Genomic DNA, 21695 nt, shown 5'->3' with positions numbered 1-21695 from the left:
TGAAATTTCATTCAGCCACAGAAGAGTCCTCGATGTGGCTCTGTGGTCTGACAGAAATGACTTTAGCAACTCCTCAGTGAAAGTGTCTGCAAAATGAGGGAAATAATGGGGAAGGAAGTGGAAGGCAGTGATGTTTATTTCCTCACTTTCAAAGAATAGTATCCACATCTAATAGTTTGTGCTGTGAAGTGCATGTGACATTGGCAGGTGTGGAGTCAAGCTGGGACTCTGCCCTGCAGTGTTTCTTCCTGGCAGTGTGTACCTGCATCCTGCTTTGTGATGTACATTACACATGAGGAAATCCATATTATGAATTGGATGGGCCCATTCAGCTGCCTATACAGCGGACAATTCACCTTACCTTGATACCAGGATTAATTAACTTACCCAAGACTTAATTTGCTAGACTTCTAGCAACAAATTGCCTGTTGCATTATCAAACTGTCTCTGAGGGACTTTTGGGGTCAGAGTCAAATCCAACAAACTGAGGCAGTAGCACGTTGGCTAGGACCTAATAATAATAACCTAATAATAATTGTGGGTACAGATATTTTGCTAGTGACTGCCTCATTTGGATGAAATAAGGGTTTTGCTCATCTAAGTGATAAGCCACGTCTCCTCTGCACCAGGTTAGATGTGGCAGACATTGACTATGAGCCAATCTCTGTTACCAGTCATCATCTACACAATGGTGGAAGCACACATCTGGCAGCTGGGATAGCTCTTACTCCCCATCAGGCTGGGGGGGACAGCCTTGTAGATGATATTGGACTGCCTGGGAACACTGTTTCCTTCAGGCCAGCTGCTGCTCTGGATGCATGAAACATTTTCTTTGTACATAAAGAATCACAGTAATTCTCACAGGCCCATATCTCCAGATCACTGCTAGTGAACTTACCTGTTCTGAGCTGTTTGGCCATGGACAAGCACCATCCTAGGGAGCACTTCCAGGGAATTGTATCAAACTGCTTTTGGATCAGTAGGACTTCTTTTGTGAGAGTGCTTTTACTTTAAAGGTTTTGCCAAACTTAAAGGACCAAACAAGTTCATTGAATAATTCAGGTTGGAAGAGACCTCAGTCTACCCTCCTGCTCCAAACAGGGTTCCTTTGCCAGGCTGAACAAGCCTTGTGCCCTCTGCCTCTTTACAAAGGGCATGTGCAGGAGCAGAATCAAAACCAAGAGTATTTAATTTATCTGTGCTGCATCCTGGCCTGACAGCAGTGGAGTGGACTGGCACGAGGAACATGCTGAGACAGAAGCATGACACACTACTGAGGACAGATGGACTGTTTCCACACTGAGGCTTTGAGACTGATTTTTCTTTCTTCTTTTCTTTTTCTGACTTGGATCCAAGTGTAGCTCAAGCCCATGAAGTACTGTGAACATCAAGTTAGCCTTGGCCAGGCTGTGGCAAATGCAGAGTGGATATGGTGACACTGTCTGGACATGGGTGCAGCTCTGTGCCCACTCCTGATGGGCATGGCCTACCTGGGTTATCACACCTGGGTGCAGGGGCTGGATGAATTCTGTGAGGAAATGCTGCCTTTGGGAGCTTGTCTGAAATAAGAAAAGCTCACCTTGAATAAGGGATATCAAGGATAAAGTTTAAGGGCCAGGTTGTCAAAGGATTTAGGCATTTTACTGCTCTAGCTAATGGAATATCCAAAAGTCTATCAAATGCATTAACCATTAAAGAAGGCATTTTAAACAAACCACATAGCCTGCTAGTGCCAGACTTGTGTGCCCTTTGGTCAGCAATGTCCATAGCACTACCTGCAAAATAAAGACCCCTACTAGGGGAGAAAAAGAAGGGAAGGTATAGCACTTTATTACATCAGGTCTGAAACAGAGCTTTAAAGAATAATTATTAGTACAAGTACTGCAGCTGGAGCAGGAGCAAGAAACGAGGAAACCACAATGAGAAAGAAAATTACAAGAGCAAGGGAAAAAAAAAATAAAAAAAAACAAAGCCAGAAGAATAGAAAAAAAAAATCTATATTTAACCAAGTGCAGTCTGCACAGCAACCAAACTCCAGAAAAGTAGTTACAGACTCAAGTCAGCACTCCCAGGTCAGGGGGACACCTGGAGAAGGCTGCTGAGTTCTCAAAGAAGGTGGTGAAGTGTCCTGTGTGATCCACGTGTTACAGCTCTGGGGACCCTCACGCCAGCCTTGCAGTCATCCTAGAGTTCATTTGTGTCTGATGCTCCAGGCTTTCCTCTCATGTCTGGCAGTTTTGGCCTATGTCTGCTGGGGAAACCCAGGCATCCCTTGGCCCTTCCTCAGTGCTGGCAGTCTGGTCCATGAGGAGTCACTGCTCACACAGCTCAAGACAACACAGATGTCTCTGGTGCCACACGAGCTGAGCCTTCTCAGCTACAACTTAACAGGTTTGCTACTTAAAAATAATTCCCTGCTTCTTAATTCCACCAAATAATGTTGCTTCAGCTTTCCTCCTCTTCAATGGGACAGACTGTTGTCCTGTCACAAAGGCCACTTGCCAAACAGCTTGGTTTCTTGAATTGTAACTTAAAACACAGTGCAGGCTGAGCAATCACTGACTTCATCACAGCAGTGTGAGCACAACCCCATCCCTTAGGGCAGATGTTTCATATGGCAGGGGAAATGGGGAAACATGAAGGATGTGGGTGGTGGATAGGAGTGAGGTAATGTAGAGAGGGTGATATAATGGTACAGCCACAAGGGTTGGGTGAGGGCTTAAGAAGTAATTTTTGGCTTGTTTAGCCTCATTTCCCTGGGAGACGAGGCTTACAGTATCACTTTGGGTGTATATGTGTGCACATGCTGTAATAAGGGAGAGGCTGAGCCTTCAGAGTAACCCTCATGAGGCACCAGAGATCCAGGGGAGTGATCTTGACAGTGCCCCAAGAATGGAGAAAGCCTTTGTTGAAGCCTGCATTTTATTAAACACAGGGGAATGTATCCACCCACAAGATGTACACTTGCATGTGTCCGGGCTTCCCTTGATCTGCTTCTCAGGCAACAACTTCTTACTGAATTTCAGTTGTGCAGCCACTTGGGGATAAGTATGTATCTCAAAATTTGCAATCCCATATGTGTAACAAAATGTTTGTTTTAGAAATACCAATGACTGGAAAGTAAGCATCAGCAGAAATGAAATACTGGTATATGTAATAGAACATCATCTTCTCTGTAGAGCAATGATTCCCAATTTCTTTGGCCCACCAGAGCATTGCAGCCTTCAAAATTTCAGGCAAACATCGTTCACCCTTATAATGAAGCTTTTAGCTGAAAGCATTTTTATGATACTTTGGTTGTGTAGCCAGAAATGATGAATTACCTCATCCATTATGGCCACAGCTTGAAAACACAACTGTAAATGCTTCCCCCTTATTCTAGTGCTTCTGATTCAAGTTGTGTGTTTTGGGTCCATCACGAAAGAGCAAAGAGTCCCATCAGATTTATTTGTCACGCACTCAGGTTGTATAAACTGTTCCTTTGCAGTTTATGGTTTTAAATGGTGAAAGTTTGGGGGGAAAAAGTGAAAAGTTTGTTGGATATCATGTATTTGGTTATAAAATGTGTGCCTTTGTACACAGCAATAAGGCTCTGGTGTCTGCACCGAGATTGTTTTGTCTTGTGTTCACCCTTTCTGATGGTTGTATGACAGATGATTTTTGGTTTTTACTTCTACCCATTTCCACATGATAGAAACTAACTTGAAGAAATATATTTTCGTGTACCTGAATGTCAATGCAGAATGGGAGATTTAATCCTTTACTTTCTGTTCCATATTTAGTCCTTTGAGTACACAGAAGAAAAACCCATGCTCATGGTGACCTACATAATCCAGCAGAGTGCCCAATCACACCTACATGAGGAGGCTGCCTGTGGTATCAGGGAGGGGATGTGGGCACTGGGAGACCCTTGCTAGTGCTCTGTTCTGAAGGCTGATATGAGTCACTTTTATTCTCTGGAAACAGAGAGCCTCCTCGTGTAACACAGCTTCCACAGAGCTGAGTATCAAGGGCACAGAAATTGATTAATCTTTTAAAATGTGTTTATCATGGGCTATTTGTTTTTTTCTTATCGCGGCACTCACTTCAGGGTGACTCAGGGTGAGTTTCTGCAAACTAGAGGCCAGCTGATTTCAGCCATAACTATGTCTGTGCTGTATCATGAGGCAATCAATGACTCCAGAACAAAGAGCTACATCATGAAAGGTGAGTTTCAAAAAACCAAAACCAAGCAATGAAAATCACATTGCTCAGCATCAGCAGTGAAATAATTAGACATCTCCTGAGGATGGATTTATAGACTAGAACCATTCACAGGCAGAAGCAGAACTTGCTGGGGAGGATGCTTTATAAATGCAAAATTAGTAACAGTAGTCCTAAAAACAAAACTGAGTAAGGAAGTAGAGGCTGAGGAAGCACAGAAAAATGCACAGCTGCCATGAACAGACCAGATGTGGGCTGATCTAGGGTAACTCTTCCTAGAGTTTTCTCCTTGCAGCAGGATGCTGGAATACTCTTTGGTCTTTGTGAATGAGGGTATGCATGCCAGCATCTCCCTTGGTGCCTGCCTGCATTGAGGGCACAGAATAAAGCAGGAAAAGAAGATGGCTTATGGGCATGCTTGGTCAGAGCGAGACGGTATTTTAAAGCCACGGGTGTCATTTTTGGTTACAACAAACCTCAAAACTCGAGAAAATGCCTTTGACAACCAGTGTCATAGTGTTGCTTGCTGTGAGAGAGGTTTCTGAATGTGCCCAAGGCAATGGGTCTCTTTGCATTGTCACCTCCTCTCTTCTGCCTACTGGAGGCTACTGAAATTCAGAGATAAAGAGCTAAAACAAGAGGATCACAGGTATTTATACACAAATGAGCACCACCAGGCATTTCACGTGGGATTTTGAGCCCCTGTGTCTGGCATGAAGCCCTGGCTGCCTGTTTTGCTCAGAGAACATTTGGCTTCTAACATGTATGGTCTAAACCCTTATTTTTAAATCTGCCCACATCCCGACAGGAGTCACACCCGTAGCTGTGGCCAGCACTTCAGTGGCCTCAGGGCTGGAGCGTGGGGGGACAGGGGGTTGAGTCGGTGAGTGAATCCCGCCTGTGGAAAAGCCACCTCGTGCCTCAGTTTCCCCATTTTGTGACAATGTGAGGGGCGGCTGCGGCCCCTCGGCGGGATGCTCTTGTCCCGGCGGGCGGGCATCAACCTGCCCCGGCACGGCTGTCGCCGCTGCTCGGGACCCGCACCGGGGCAGGGCTGGGGTAGCCTCCCCGCAGCCGCGTTCTGCCCGGCGGGATGTGCGAAGCCGGGCTTTGTGGGGCGGCAGCCGAGTCCCCTGGACGCCCCTCAGCCTCCCGCTGCCTTCAAAGGCCGCCGAGGTCGCCGTGGGGCGCCGAGGGGCCGGCGGCGGGAGGGACGGGGGCACCGCCGAGGGGCGGCGGGGAGCGGGCGGGGGCCGGGGAGGAGTCGGCCCCGGGGCGGGGGTCGGGCCGGGCCGGGGGTGGAGCCGCGGGCTGGCGGGTCGGGGCGAGGGGGAGCCCTCCCCTTCCCTTCAGCAGCGAGCCGGAGCCGGGGAAGGCGCCTCCGCAAGTCGTCCTGCCCCGCCGGTGCCGCCGCCGCCCGCAGCATGGTGAGAGGGGTTCAGGGCGGGAAGTTCGGCGGCGGCGGCCGCCCCGCCGGCCCCGGCCCGGCCCGCGCTCACCGCCTCCCGCTCCTTTCTTGCAGATGTGGAAAACTCTCCCGCTGCTCTGCGCCCTGCTGGCCGCCGCCCGCCTGCGAGCCGAGGTAGGCGCGGGGCCCCGGCGGCGGGACGGGACGGGACGGGTGGGGACAGCGGGGGCGCCGCGGGGGAGCAGCCGGGAGCGGGCGAAGTGGCAGCCCGGGCGGAGAGGGAAGTTGCGGGGCCGGGGGCGCCTCGGTGGGGCCAGGGGCCGTGTCCGCGCTGGGGCCGGATCCCTGCATCCCGCCAGCGGGACGGGCTCCCCCAGCAGCTCCCTCCCTCCTCTCCATCCCTCCCTCCCTCTCTTCCGCGCGCTCTTTCCCTCGCTCTTCTTTTCTTCCTTTCTTTCATTGCAATGACATTGAAAACCTTTGAAAGCCCCCAGCTGCAACCCCCCCAGCTCTGTTGACAGAAAACAAACGGTGCCTGCATTCCCGGTTGCGGCGGCCTCCCTAAAAAGTGAAGTCAGAAACAAAATATTCGATAATTACGGCGGGGGAAATGTGGAAGTGATTTGAGGAAAATGAACTCAAGCTGGGCTGGGAAGGGAGGCCGAGCCTGCCTTCGGAGGAAAGCGGTCCCACTCGGGGGGCAGCTCGTCCTCCCTCCCTGCATATTTTCTCCCTACATGTTTCTCCCAGATGGCGAGACCCACCCTAGAGCATCGCAGTTTGGCTCCACGAACAAAAAAAAAAAAAAAAGGCATAAACACGTCTGGTTCCCTCTTTTTCTGCCTCCCACCAGTGGATTGTGCTGCCTGGGTTATGGTAAAGAATGGGATTTAGGATGAAGCCCATGGCTGTTGCTCTCTGTCCCTGAGCAAAGCTCTTTGTGAACTCCCTGCACCGGCCAGGTGAGGAGCAGAGATGATACAGGGTGGTTGTAGCCGGCACTGTTGGGCTCTGGTCGCTGCTGTCATGCAAACCAGGGGGAGTGGGAATGAGCTGTTATGGACCAGCATTTCACATCTGCCTGTACACGATAATATTGTAATACACGATCTTCCCAAAGCGTGACATACTTATGTAGTGAGTGTTTCCATGCATCCTCTCCAACACTGTCCTGAATAAGCTAAATTGTGTTTATTCATTTTCTTAGGAACCCTAAATAAATCTTAATCAGCTTGGGTCGTTATGCACCAACACCTCTGTAGGAAGGAGGTGCACAGCATAAGAAAAATTATAATAACCACTAAATTTTTAGTGGTGATGATGACACTGGTCTGAGTAAAGCCTTCTGGGACCAGTAACCCAGAGAAACAGCCAAAATATGTTTGGCCCTGCACTTGTGATTTCATTGGTGTTGCTAACATTGTCAAAGTGCTAAATCCTGCTTTTTGCCTGATGTTCTCTAATTTGTGGTACCTGGATAGCTTCCCAGATGTAAGTACTGTCATGTCTCTGTGTCTCACCTGCAAACTGAAAGTAAGAAAAAATGTACAGCCATCATGTTCAAAACTTGGTTTTAAAAGGCAGTTAAGGCTTGAGTGAATAAATGAATTATTATGGCTGGCTTCAGAGATAATGGTCCAAGTGGCAAACCAGTGAATGTTTTGGTTTGATTCCAGTCTAAGTTCAGGAAAACTTGAGACATCATGATGACTGAGGTCTGGGTCTGGTTTCAGGGAAAATGGACACTTGAGGCAACTTTTGTTTTAGGGTTCAGTTTGATTCCTCTGTGCTAGTAGCTGCCAAGCAGTGAATATCAGTTCAGTCACAGGTAGCATCCCACCCTCTGGGATATTTAGCCCTTCTCATTTTCTAGGGAGTGGGCTGTGCTTGAAGGTGGGCTGCTTGTAATTCAGAGACAGCTTTGATGGTTACCCACTTCTAAATGTTTCTTGTTACTACTCTACTGCATCACTGGCATTCAGTAAGATTAGTGTGGCATTTTCCTGTGTGGTTTTCCCTTTCCAGATTTTGGAAGTGATAACCCTCTCTATGCCTTCTGTTTCTGCTGCAGCTTGCACTTTGTCCCTTTCAGTACATTCAGAATATTAACACTGAGCCTTAAGCTTCTAATCCTTTTGTTAGCAAAACTCTGAGTTGTACTGGGGTTCTTGTACAACATTCATTTCTACAACATTGTTAGGTGCATAATTAGAGTCTTTAAGGAAAGAAAGAAATTGCTTCAGTAAATGTTCCTGGCATAACTTCATGCAGACTGGAAAATCTGAGGCGTGCCAGAACTTTGGAGCTTTTCTTGGCCTGGTTCAGTAATAGTCACAAGAGCAATAGACGGTGAACTGTACTCCTCGGATGGAGGCCAGCCACCAGCTTCAGACAGCCCCTTTTATCTCTCTCTTCCTGGGTCAGACTCAATGAGCTGGCTGTTCACTCATATTAACAGGGATACTGCAGATGTGAAGTTACTCATATTCTCAGCTGGGGCTCCCAAAGCATATGGAGTGATTTTTGGGAAGAATCCATCACAATAGAGGAAAAGGGAGAGGCTTGCAATGTCTGTTGAATGTATTTAAAGTCGATCAGTTGTTCACTTCCTGCTGGAGTAAGTTACCTAGTTAGCACTGGAGAGCAGTCCAGGTGCTGTTTGGCTCTGCCCATTGAGGTCTGAAGGGTGGGACCACTTCCACACCAGCATCATTCTGTGTCCCACCAGGTTACTTGTTTCACAATAACAGTGAGGGGTTTTCTTGTTTTCATTTTCACTTAAACCTCATTCAGAATCTTTAAGAAAGTTATTTTCACCATGCATTTTAGATGTTAGCACAGTGGTTTATGCCAGCATGAGTATGTTGGTGTGAGCTGTGGATACAAGTCCTTTCTTGAATCCAGCCTTGCCAAGAGGAGAGGTCACTGACCTCGCCTGCCTTCTGCTCCTTGCAAGTTTTCTGGCCATTCAAAATAATCTCTGGGGCCTGTAGCTGTTCTTCTGAACTATCCTTAACCCATTTCTGGCCAAATGAGCCAGCCTTTGGAAAGAGTTATGTGTTAATGGTTTGATCTGACTTGTCAAATTTTGGCTAAAAAGGGCAAGCAGAGGAAAACAAGTGACTCCCCTCTTGTGAGGAGACGTACAAACAGATCTGAGGCACTATAACCCCTGAGCAACGCAGTGGTGACAAATATCTGGAGGCAGATTCACAACCTTTTCTAAAAGCATGGTGTTTGCAGTGTCTACATCTGTTGTAACCTTGGGATGATTTTTTTTCACCTGACCTCTGTTTCCCTAAATGTAATTTTTCGATATGAAAAGCTGAAAAGGGATGTTAAGGGGGAAGGAGAAGGCAGAGGTTTCTGTTTGCTTAACTCACCTAAGTGCTTCCTCTTGATCTGACGTGGCTGCTTTTTCATGTAAGGAGAGCAACTCTTCACCCTTTCCAAGACTTGTGCCCTTTGCCAACAGAGTACTTGTGTGCACCAGGGGATTTGGAGCTGGGAATTCAGACAGTCTTCACAGGACTTGGTGTACTTCCTCTCACTGGGTTGTTCACACAGTGTAGCCAGCATCGGGAGCTTGCCTTGGTCGGACTTTTCCCATGTTTTTGAAATGGACAAAACCTAAAAACTGATGTCTTAATAAATGAAACAGATTAAATTTAAATTGAAATTCCTATGTAATTACATAGCTGTATTTGGCTCTGAAGCCATCATTTTAAGAAATTTGCCTTTTGAAATTAAATGATAGAGACTTTATGAATAGTTCAGTCCTGCTTTCACTGATAATTTAGCCAGGACAGTGGACAGAAAAGGCAGCATGGTGCCAATGATGTGGATAACTCAGGCTGTTTTTAATAGGCACTGGCTTTGTGCAATACAACCCAGCAGTAACACATTCATAAAATAATTTAATAAAAGTGACTTCCCAGGTCTAGTCTAGCAATCGCATCTTCAGCGGAAGGAAAGATTGCATCCATTCTTTCTCCTTGAGCTGGTTTTGGAGTAATAGGTGTCTTCCTTCTTGAAATCCTTCCCTTGAGTGCCAGACCAGGCATTGCTGGAATTGCATCTCAAGACAGTAAGCACCTTTTAAATGGGAAGGCAGGGAAGAAGTGATTCTTTCCTGGGAGCACAGCAAAGGCTCATGAGTGCCAAGCCTATTTTTTAAGGTGCGTGCTGTGCCACCAGGCAGCTGCTGTGCTGCAGATGTCCCAGGAGTTGGAGTGTGGGAGATGTCCAAGCTGTTCTGTCCGAGGCACCTCATTGTGCTGAAGCCACTGGCCAAGTGCCCGTGTCGGAGTATTTGAACAACCACCCGGCCGTTCTGAAGGAGCTGTAACCTCGGAGCAGCAGCATGTGTGGCATGAGCTCTGCAGCAGTGTCGTGTAGCACTGCCATGTGCGTGGCACCCAAATGCTGCTTCTCAGCCGGAGGCGCTGTCAGAGCCGAGCTGCTTTGTGCGAGTGAACGCCTTCATCTGCCCGAGTGCAAATTCCTTGCCGGCAATTAACAGGGGGCTGCTGCTGGGGGCTGCCGAGGAGGCAGCTCTGCTCCCAGCACAGGAGGAAGGGACTGGCCGAGTCTCCTGTTGCATTTTCCAGCTGCTGTTATTGGTACAGCTGCTTACCCATCGGGAGGCTTCGGGACACCTTTGATCTTTCTTGTGTGGTGTTACATGAGCTGGGGAGTGTTTCTCTTTGTACAGAAGAGAGTTTGTCACGAATCTCAGCCAGATGTCTCTTCCCAGACTGATGAGACTCCCATTAACCAGGCTGTGTTTCCGCCACATATCCTGTGAGCTTGATGAGATTGGTTCTCAGAAATGCCTTGTTTACCTGGGTCGCATCTGTCTTTGCAGGGAGATTGGCTTCTGCTCTGCGGTGATAGCTATGCTAATCTGTGAATAACCAGCATTTCCTTGGAGAGATTTATCTCTCACAGCGTGGTCTCTGAGTTTAGCAAGCAAAAAGAGCAGCCTGCTGTTGTGCTGTGAAGGGTACTTCCTTCTACAGCTGCATCTGGGTGGTAGACAAGGGGTTATACACATCTGGGCTTCACCAGGGGTTGTAGGTTTTGCCACAGCTGTGTACTGTTAGGTGTGATCTGGTAGAGCAGGGGTGTATTTGCTCTCGACTGTGGGGTTCTGATTGCAAATTCTTGGTATTAAATAAACAAACAGCTGATAAACAAGTCTGGAGGCTCCAATGCTCTGTTAAAGCACAGATAACTGCAGCACAAGCAGCAAGTCTGTGGCATTTTCTTGCTACTTTTTCTCATATGTGTTTCAGTATGGATCTGGGCTGAAGACGCCAGGCAGCAGTAATGAGTGGCTGTTCCTTCTCTGCCTTGCAAGCTAGCTACCCAAAAGTGAAGCTCATATAAGCTGCTATGAAATTTTGCTACTGTAGTTTTGTCACTTATTACAGTGTACCTCTTGGGTTTGGTGTGGGCCCTGTGGGTGCTTGGGGCAGTGGTTTAGATAAAGATTACCTGTAAGAGTTGAAAAGCAAATTCATGCTCCAGTCTGCAAATGTGGAATTTCTTGCAGACGTCTGCACCTTGTTTGGAGTGCAACTGGAGGCCTATAAGCTAGAAACAAATCGGAGGCTCCTCTTGGACAAATACCTTGGAAAGAGCAAAGGATTTAGGGTGGATGACTGGAGAGGAGTTTAGTATCTTGTTGACTTCAGCTGGAAGTGCATCCCATATTTCCACTGTTTGACAGCTAAACAGTGTTTTCCTTGGCTGTACTCTCTCAACTGCTGGCCCAGAGATGGACCTCTAACTACTTTCTTAAAATACCTTAATGCTGTGTAATGGACCCCATAGAAGCCAGCTTTTCTCATTCCTTCTCCTTAATCCTTCCCTTTTGCACTGCAAAGACCAGCAAACCAGCTTGAAGGAACAATGGAGAGAAACAAATAAAAACACCAAGACAGAGCCATTGTGTTTCATTTGCAGGAAGAGAGGATTTGCACACTTATGCTCCAAGCATAGCAGGGCTGTTTGGACAGCTATTCGTTATCCACTGCTGGTATTCCCTAGCCAGTACATGTTCCTTCTGATCCCATTTCTGCTTCTTGCTTAGAGTCCCGAGACAGGATCAAGAGACCTTGGGAATATGAATGCTGGTAGAGCTTCCAGTGCTTAATCAGCTTCTTCCCAACAATGGAAATCTTCAAGAAACAGTGATTTGAAGATTGCTTCATAGCCAGAAACAAATTCTTTGGTTTTGTATCTATGAGGAGACCTAGAGAGGTCTTTCCATGACCTCTCTAGGTCTCCTCACAGATAGAAAACTAAAGAATGTGCTACCCATGGCAGTAGCATGACTCAAACCTGAAAGGGTCATAAGTCTTACAAGTCATGAGAGGGGAGCAGAAGATGTTAAACTCTTTGATAAGAGGGAACCAAGAGTGGAGTGACAGGAGTAGGTTGGCAAAGGTGCCTGCTTCTGATGGAGAGATATACTGGTGAACCTTGTCCTAATGAAGGAGCCCAGAGCCTGGGTGTACTTCCTGCCATCAGAAATGCTATCCTTACCTGCCTTTTCCTTGTCACCCTGCTGCAATGGTGAGATATTTTGGGGCTTGAGTGTCAGAGAGGCAGAACAAGGAATTTGTGCCCATCACCAGGATGGGCTTTGGCAGGCACTGGCCAGCTGATAAGTTGGCCTCCAGTGCTGTGTTGTCCAGGGATGGTTTTGACAGCAGAGCCTGCTGTTTTCCCAACAATGGATCGATCTGCAGGACTGTTCCTGGGAAGGTGCCCCTCCATGCTAGAGCAGCCCCTGCCATTTAAGCACTGGTAATTTTAGCCCGAAGCCAAGAGCTTTCCTTCTGCATGATGTAACTCCTTGCATATGTACTTCTTGCTGCTCTGGGACTTGCTTTCCCCTCCCGGTTTTGGCTGCATTTTCATGTTTATGTTCAAGGAAGCGTAAGTATGAGGGATTGGAATTGTTGTCTCATTTCCTATATGTAGGAGGAAGCGATTTCATTGGGGAATTTTTGCAATGTCTGGATCATTTAGTTGTCTGGGTGAGTAAAATTCCTCAGGGATAACTGTAAAGGTTGTGACCGAGCTCTGGTCTGCAGTTTGTGCATTCAAACCCAGAGCTCTGGAAGATTAGGGTGGCAAGGGACCAAGCATTCATGTGGGAGGCATTGCCTTCAGCTTGGCAGAAAAGCTGCGGTGTTCCTGTGTGAGGACAGCGTGTTTGCTCCACCATGCAAGCTCTGGGGTATTCCAGTCCTAAGACAATGAATGCCACATGAGTAGTGTCAGCCTAATCTTCTGGCAGTTCTCTCCCTCTCCAATTGCCCTCTGGATGGATCATGGAGAAGTCAGGTTGCAGCAGAGGCTCAGCTTCTCACAAAGCTCTTTTTCTGTCATCCCCAGGACTGGGGCTTGGACCCCTTTGTAGAGGATGATGTGTAAGGGTAAGGAGGAGCAGGTTAAGCAGGGAGTACTTCTATATTCTTTCCTTGTTCAGAAAAACAGACTGTTTTTTCTACAAGGTATCACTGCATGCCCTGGGATTAGAAGCTGCTTGTACAAACCATAGCCATTAGTGTCTTGTTAAATCCAGTTTCACACATCCCTGATAAGAGATGCCCCCCTCCTGTTCTTTGAAAAATGATACTCCGCTCTGGAATATCTCAGAGTTAGTAAGTTTATCTTCACGGTCCTCTTCTGTGAGCAAGTAGACCATTAATTATTTAATTCTGTCCCAGTGTTCCTAATTACACCCCCCTGTTCATTGATAATCAGTGCCTCCCCCGTGCCATTATCTCCACCTTGTACACACAGCCAGTTTATGGGACCCCTCGGCTCAGTGCTCAGCACACCTCTTTTCATCTCCTTGTAGCTCCCCTCCTCCTGTCAATGCAGGAAAGGGAAAGGATGTATGTGATCTGATTCTCTGTTTGGTGTCCCCTTTGAACCTTCTCAAGTAACTTTTAAACTGAAAAGCCAGTTTCAGTCATGTTTAGTGAAGCATGTTAATTTCTTAGAGGATACAGTGTTGCTCTAAGCTTTGTAAAAGTAGGTGCGGTGCTACAGCGCTTACCGCCTTACCGGAGGGAAAAGCTTGAGTGTGAGATCAGCTTCTGCTGCAGGCCAGAGAAGAAATTTATGAGCATTCCCCAGTGACGGTAGTTCATACCTTCATAGGCACTAAATGCCATCAGCCTCAAGAAGGAATCTGCAGGAAGCAGTTTGTGGAACAACTTATTGTTGCTCAACTTTGAACTCGGTGCTTTGTCTTCTCCTCTTTGGCGCTCGCAGCTGTGTGCAGTCGCCCAGGAGGGTGTCATGGAGGAAACTGAGCATAAGCAGAGCTAATCAGGGGGCACAAAATGTGGTTTGTTGCACCTCGTGTGCACTCACACCCATGTGCACAGAGCTGCTGTGCCCGGTCCTGTTACTTGCTGGTAACTCCTGCAAACCAGACCTGGGATGGGAGAATGGAGGATGTAGCAAAATTTGCAGTGGATATGGATTATTTGTGGATTTCCTGTCTTGCTGGGTGAGTGTTAAATCTCACTGTGGTCTGTGAAAAGCTTGAACCCGCACAGTGCCAGCACCATGCCTGGGCTGCTCCTGGCTTTGTGCACGGGAAAACCAAAAGAGATGGGAGAACAGCTGGATGTTAACACGTCCTCACAAATCACTGCCAAGCTCTTCTGCAGTGCAGCAGCACACATACAGATGCTGGGGTGAGTTAGGCCATCCTGGCTGCAGATGCAAGGTCAACAGTAAACCTGCATTAAACAGAGACAACTATTTGAGGTTTGGGTGTTTTGGTTTTGTTTCAGGTTAATATTTATTTGCTGTGGGGTTTTGGCAGGGTGGAGGGACTACAGCAGACTCTGAGCATCTGTGGTTCAAACACTGTCAGAGCCTGTGGGCATCAAGAAAATGCAAACAGACTCTTTGCAGACCAATTTGTCCTCACTCTTAGCATGATGCCATGATTTGTATTTAGGCTTGGGGCAAGGCATCCTATTCCTCTAAGATGTGGTGCTCACATCTGTAAGACAAGAATAATGATGGTGCCATGCCTCATAGCAGGGCTATAAAGCTGAACACATTCTTGTTAAGAAAAGTTTAAAAGCTCTCATGTAGAAGGTGCAGCAGGCATTGCCGAGCATAATTTTCCTTGCCAGCAATGATAACAACAGTAAGAAACAGAGAGAAAAAATGTAGACCAGAGTTACTGGTTGATACAGCAATTTCTTGCCAGCCAGTAAAGATGTTCAAAAAGGGCTTAATATGGGCCACCTTCAAGTTGTGAGCCAGCCACAGAGGTGGCTGAATGTTTTGATGAAGCCAGAGAGAGAATGAAGCAGGTCATAAAGTGGGAGAGCTGGGTCTCTCAGAGGGGATTGCACTTCTGGGGTACATTTGCTCTCACAGGAAAGCAGTAAGCACCTCTCCATCCCCTAATATCTCAGAGGAAAAAAACTAGAGCTGTGCTATAAGGGGAGCACTTGACATTGTGACAATGTAGATTTCCCAGTGTTCTGGTTCACCAGAGAACCTTGCACAGGGCATAGTCCCTTGCTTTCCCTGACAGGTCTGCCAGAGGTTGACAAGGGAGAGAAGATGGGTTAGTGATTTCCATTGGTTGTCATGGAAACTAATGGAAATTACTCCTTTCTTCTTTTTTTTTTTTGTCTGTCTGTCGTATATGAAAATTTTGTTATAACAACTAAGAAGTATTCTTTCTTTTTCTCTCTCTCTTGTTTTTAACACTTTAATTGCTGACTTCTGCTCTTCAAAAGTATTTTGTTGGCAGAATTTTCCTAGGGAAGTTTATATATAGTTTTTGAATGCTCTAAAGTTTGTATTGGGGATGAGCATCTGAAGTAGGGCAGCTGCTGGTCAGTTCTGTGTGCTGAGCTGCTTTCCACTCTGACAGCTTCTGCAAGGTACCTATGTGACCATTTTCTCACCAAAAGGCTTAAAAGTAAGATGGCAGGTAGCCTGAGTGTTCTGTTTCCCATGTAAATGGTAAGCAGATGATTAGCTACTCTGAAAAAGCACAAGCTGGATGAAAGGGGGATGATAATGCCAATTTATCAGCCAGTGAGTTGTCAGGCTTGCTGACATAGTGATAGTAAAGAGCTTAGAGAATTTCAGATTAGAGGTATGGGTGTAACACAATGTATTATTATTGCTATTTCATGTAAACATCAGAATGTCTTGTTGCTAAAAATATGACTGTCTTCCAACTCCACTGACACTAAAAGGGGCAATTTTCCCCGTAGATTAGTAGATGGTGAGACCAAAAGGAGCTATTGTGCTTTAGTTCTGCCCTCTTGCACAATGCAGCCCGTATATCTAGGTTTTTTTTTTATTCATTCCATTTGCTCTGGACTCTACAATGTGTCTTAAAAACATCTAGTCTTGATTAAGTAATTACTACAAATGGAAAATACCACTGTGTTTGGTATGTTGCTGCAGTGGTTAATTACCCACATGCTGTTACACCTCATTTCTGGCTTGCATTTGTCTAGTCTTGATCTACAGATGCTGAATCTTCTGTTTAATCCACTAAACAGCAGAAGCCTTTAGTCCAGTGTGTCTCTTCCCTGCTGCTGCAACTGTGGTCTGTACAAGGACTGCTCCCAGTCTTGTCTTTGGCAAACTGAACAGTCTGAGCTCCTCAAGCCATCCCCTGGCAAGGTGAGTTTCCTGATCTCTTGCTCAGCACTGGGTCTCCATGCAGTGCATCCCTCTGCCAGTGTGTGCCCCCTCACTCTGTGATGACAGGGCACTTCCATGTGCTTGTTACTGGGGATCCATAAATACTGGGCAATGTAAATTGTGAAAAGAAGAAAGGCAAAACCACTACAAGCCCTGATTTGCTACTAGGGAGTTTATACACATTAACACACACACCATCAGGAGGCACAGCTGGTGAAGTTTTCACAGTGGGGGTGCTCCCTTAGTACACAAATGTGCTGCTGTTGTTACCAGCTAAAGCCTTGGGTTTGAGTTTCCTAAAATACATGCTTAAGTTAAAGGTCAATATTTGGAGGCTTTCTGACCCTCTTAACTTCACAGGTGAGATTTGATTGGTCTGGGGGCCAGGAGGTGTGCTCAGCACTGCTTGTATCCTGTAGGAGGCAAGCAGCCAAACTGCGGCACCTCAGCCAGCTGAAGCCTGTCCTCAGGCAGCCTCAGCTGAAGCTTGCTGGGGCTCCTGTGCTCCCCAGCCAGTGCCCTGAGCATGCTCTCTCTTTGTCTTTCACTTTTGTCCTTAAGTAGGGATGTTGGACTTTTTTCTCCTCTGAGAGAAAGTGGAAAGCTGGCTGTGTTTCTTGGCCTCAGGTCCTTTCTGGTTCACATCTTGGAAAGACTAAATGGGTGAGGCTGAAGGTTTGTGCTTTCATAGCTTTAAGGCATCTTCCTGCATGGCAGCCTTTACTGGGCAGCAGAGGCAGTCAGATAAAGAAAGCTCATGGACTTTTTCTGTGGGCAAGCTAGTTGGGAGTCTTTTTTTGTCAGTGATGAGAAGTGAAAGGAGATAGTTCCCTTTCCTGAGGTGATGCTTTCACCCTGTGCTCTGCTGCAAGCTTGAAACTAATTTTTAATAAAAGTCTGGCAAGATGCAACAAAGCCCTGTTTCTCAGGGCTGTGATTTTAGACTTGTAGCCACACTTTCTTCAGACATGCATCTAAAGAATTGGTTGCAGAGTGTGTGAGTTGCTCTGCCTGTGAGCTGCCCTGAAGAAAGGTGAGCATGTCCTGTACTGCTTTGTCTTTGTGCTCCCTTTTCTTTTTTCTCTGCCCTTAGGCAGCTGAAAACTGAACTCTGCCCCCAGAATAACTCTAGATGTTTGGGATGAGGGTGAGCATAGTTTTTAATTTTTTGTCTTTACAGACATGAGAGAAAACATTGGACAATGGAGCACAGGGAGTGCAAAAGAGGTGCCCTCCCTCTCTGCCCCAACACATTCCCTACAGCCCCTGTGACAGGAGCCCTTTGCTGGCTGCTTTGTCTTTTGGATGGAGGAGAGCCTTAATGCTTTTTCAGAGAAGCTGTGGTCTGTCCCCATGGTTCCTCTCACATAAAACCTCTCCTTCAGAGCCTCCAGCAGCACCTGTCACCAGGTGAGAGGGGATTTCCACCTCCCCACAGGCCATTTGCCCATGGTCCCCTTCTGGAATGGAGAGCTTGTTAAGTGTTCATCTATTGCAGAGGCAAATTCCAGAGGACACTAGGTGATGTACTCAAGGACAAAGGTACCATGACTGAAGGGTGGATGCAGAAGCATTTATCAGCTTAATTCTATGTGAGAAGGACTTTGTGTCCTTGCTCATGCAGCGCATGGCAGGATAGTGTCGTGGAACAACTGCAGTTGGTGGAAGGTGAGGATGGGCTTACCTGGCAGGACTTTCAAGGCTTCCCACAGACTTCCCATGTGGCATTGGATTAGTGCTGAAGACAGATAATGTATCTAACATTCGTGGAGAACAGGGGAGTTAGTTTCCTAAATGATGATAGTGGTCTGAGCCTACTTCAAGATGAGTGTTTTGGTAGAATTTTCCTCGTCCTGTGTCAGCATGTAAGATTCTTAAAGAAGAGCTTTCTACCCCATGACCACATTTAGGTGATAATACAGTGAAGTTCATACCTGCTTTCAGGAAGCAGCTCTCTGATACAGTAGTGGAAAGTGTGCATACAGCTCTCTCAGCTTTCATACCTAGGCCTGTTTGTTTAGCCAGCAGGTGTTCACACAGTAAGTACCAGGAGTCCCAAATTAGTTCCTTTCAGCCTCTGTCCCATCCCGCAGCATTATGTGTTCCTAAGGGGCTGTTGAAAGCATTAGGATGTCTTGGGGAGGAGTGCTCATATTTGCATCATTATTTTTTATAGGATTTAGCTGTTAAAAGCCAGGCACACTGCATACTGCTGGCTGGGGTCCCAGTGTTATTATAGTCTGATCTCTCTGCAGTCGAATGGTTTCCGACAGGGAAGTGGGGAGGGAAGGAAGTAAAATGTCTTGGCTCAGATGAAGATTCAAAACTCAGGTAAGATGAAGAAACATGGTGAAGTCCATGGATGGAGTATGCAGAGGTATAAAGCATGTGTTTCACAAACTGTTGCTTGGTGTGTTTGATGACATATGAGAAAGTGGAGGAACAAGATTTAATGGAACACTGATGTGACTGGAAGAACAGCATCCCTTATAGCAGGGCTGTGTTGGCATCCTGGCATTTTGGAGATATGAGCCTCATGAAAGTCAATTGTGTTTTGCTGTATCAAAGGACTTGGAGGACTAGGCTTGGACAGCTGAAGTGCAGTGTGGCCATGGCTGCCTGCAGCAGCCTTTGGCTGAGATTGCCATCACACAGCAGAGATGCCTGGACAGGTGGTGGAGCGTGTCCTGCAGTGCTTATGGCACAGTGTGCACTGTAACTGAACATGGGGCAGCTTTCCCATGGGACATGAAGCAGGGAGCTGCAGCACCTTGACAGGAACTGCTCCACAACCAGCTGGGATACCTTTGCTGTAGAGCAGGTATTCATTGCTAAAGGGGAGAAGGAGGCAGCTGCAAACAGCGCCCCTTTAGAGACATGATTTTCATCCACACCCTGGACTTGATGGTGCTGACTGAAACATTAAAGGCTTCTTGTATAAAGGTTCACTGCTGGGACTAGACTGTGTTTGGGTATGTGTTTCACAGTGTCGGGGCTGCCAAGGGCAAGAGCAAGTAAGACATGCATGGGTAAGGGTGGTGGTTCACCCAGTAAGTGACAATTGGTGACAAGGCCTCGTGAGGGTCAGGCTTTTTAAGACCAGCACCAGTGTGGAAGACATTCATGTTCACAGTAAGGTACTTGGCCTCTCTTTGGTGAGTTACTGCATTGAAATGGCTCAGGAATTAGAAGTGCTGGAGCACTTAAAACACAAGGAGGAACACAGAGCAGCAGCTGGACTTGCCTAGGCTGTGATGAAGTTGTTGGGTGTTGTGATTGCAGTAAATCTTTCATTACAGGCTAAGGTTATATACCATATCTTGCTTTTGCCATAGGCTAAAGGAGCACACACACACCATCCCTTCAGCTTGGTGAGATGACTTTCTAGGGCTGGTATCTTACCTGTGTCTGACCTGATGTGACTGCACCCTCACAGGGTCTGGGTGTTTGGCAGGGAAGGACGGGGGCAAGACTTTGGACTTGGCAAGTTTTATTCTAGGAGAAAGAATTCTGAGGCAAGATTTTGGACTTGGCAAGTTTTATTCTAGGAGCGCTGTTAGACCTTCAGTAAGGAACTTTTGGGGCTTCTTTGGGTAGTGGAGTTTTTTCAGTGGGTATTTTTGGCTTTGTTTGTTTGGTTTTTGGTTATCTCAAACTGAGCTAATCCAACTTACTGGAGAGCTGAAAAGCAAGATTGGCTTTCTTTACAAAACAAACCAAGACCTCAAAATGTTCCTTGTTGAGTTCCTGAACCTTTCATTGCACAGTATTAGACTTCCAGTAATTGCAAAACTTCCAGATGGCCAGCAGCACCTTACGTTGGTTAATTGTGGCTCAATACATTGCTACAATATCACATGCTATTTCTAACATAATTTTGGGTGAAACTGATCATGTTATCTTATTAGATTTCCTACAGCCTGCACATTAGTACAGGCAGTGTCTAGTGCAGCTTTGTTTAACAAAGCAAGTGGGACAATTCAGTGCATGAGATTTACATCTACAATATACAATATGTACTTTTAAGGTTATTTTCTTGGTATTCAAAGGTTACCAGTGATTTCCTGGCATGCTTAGTCAAAGCTGGCTCTAGGGATATATTTTAATAAATGCTTTGGGTGTGTGAATTTCCTGGGTTTTCTTAAATCTTTGTCAAAAAAGAAAACCTATTGTCCCTTCTAAATTTCCTATCTTAATTTCTTTCAACACATTGCATTTTACATCTGAAATCTGCTGTGCATAGGAGTAGAGGGCCTGGTTGTATTGGGAATTGTAAAAATAGACTGCTTATACATTCAGGTGAGGTCATTCCTGGAGGGGAGCCCTGGAAGGGGGGAAGGTGGTGTCAGTAGTGCAAGTATTAGGGTCAGGAGGGCTTCCTTATACCCAGTTAGGTGCTGGAGGATGCTCCTACTTTGACAGTGGGCTCTGAGCTGGTGGGAGCATGAGCAGTGCTGATAACTCTGGCAGACCTGGCTTTATCTTTTGCACCTACAGCTCCCTGCCCCCATGGGGAGCAGTAGATAGCCCAACCAGCCTCTCCAACAGCAAAGAATGCTGCATCAACTTCTGTAGAATAAACATCTTTCTTTACTTCTTTAGCCCCTTTATTTGCCTCTTTTCTTTCAAGTCTCTTCTAAGCCCTTCATGACAAGGAAGACATTTTGTTCTGTTCTTATCTGTTCTTTCCCTCCTTCCATGTGCAGTCTGGGATCTCACCAATCATCAGCAAGGCAGTCTAATACGCCGGGCTGCAAACTGTAGTGGCTGAGGCACAAGCATGTATTTCTTTCTGCTGACTTTATTAGAGGAGCAGTAAATTCTGGCTAGCCAACAAGGTGGACAGCCAAGGCTGGCAGACAGCTGTGCAAGCTAATGTCTTAAACTGCTGCAGTTGGATTTGCCAGAGGCTGCCTTCTGAATCTGCCTCTGGTTTGTGTCTATCAGAGTTTATTTTTTCCCTTCAGAAAGTAATGGCAAAAATTGACTTGTCTTCACTTGGGTTCTGCAGGAGAACCTACCATCCTACAGGGATATTTCCTCTCACCTTCCAGTGCAGCCCCAGCTGCAAATGAGCCACTTAATGTCATACATGGACTTTGCTGAAGTTGTGGCAGAAGCTGGGGCTGTCCCATGCTTAATGAAGACTGCAAGAATAGTGTGACCTTCTCTTTAGTTACTCACTGCATTCATTAAATGGGAAATTTTCTGTGGAATACCAAAATTGTTTATACTGCATTAAGCAAGGGAAGTTTGCCAAATATTTTATGCTTGTTTAACTTAAAATATGTCCAAACTAAGTGTGCTCCCCTGCCTTTGATTTGGTTTTGACATAAAGTATGAAAAACACCAAGTTTCAGCC

General features: G+C 46.5%; 1 protein-coding gene across 1 annotated transcript in view; it reads left to right on the top strand.

Moving 5' to 3' along the window:
* Positions 1-5527: 5527 nt before the first annotated feature.
* Positions 5528-21695, top strand: part of FSTL1 (follistatin like 1) — a 53190-nt gene continuing 37022 nt past the window's right edge. The window contains exons 1-2 of the mRNA XM_064722604.1: positions 5528-5630; positions 5726-5785. Coding sequence (XP_064578674.1) covers positions 5628-5630; positions 5726-5785 — 63 coding nt within the window. The 5' untranslated portion in view covers positions 5528-5627. The remainder of the gene's footprint in view (positions 5631-5725; positions 5786-21695) is intronic.

This window comes from Zonotrichia leucophrys, chromosome 1, assembly GCF_028769735.1.
Source record: "Zonotrichia leucophrys gambelii isolate GWCS_2022_RI chromosome 1, RI_Zleu_2.0, whole genome shotgun sequence".
Taxonomy (NCBI): Eukaryota; Metazoa; Chordata; class Aves; order Passeriformes; family Passerellidae; genus Zonotrichia; species Zonotrichia leucophrys.
Note: the sequence above shows the minus strand (reverse complement) of the source record. Positions and strands in the feature narration are given on the sequence as shown.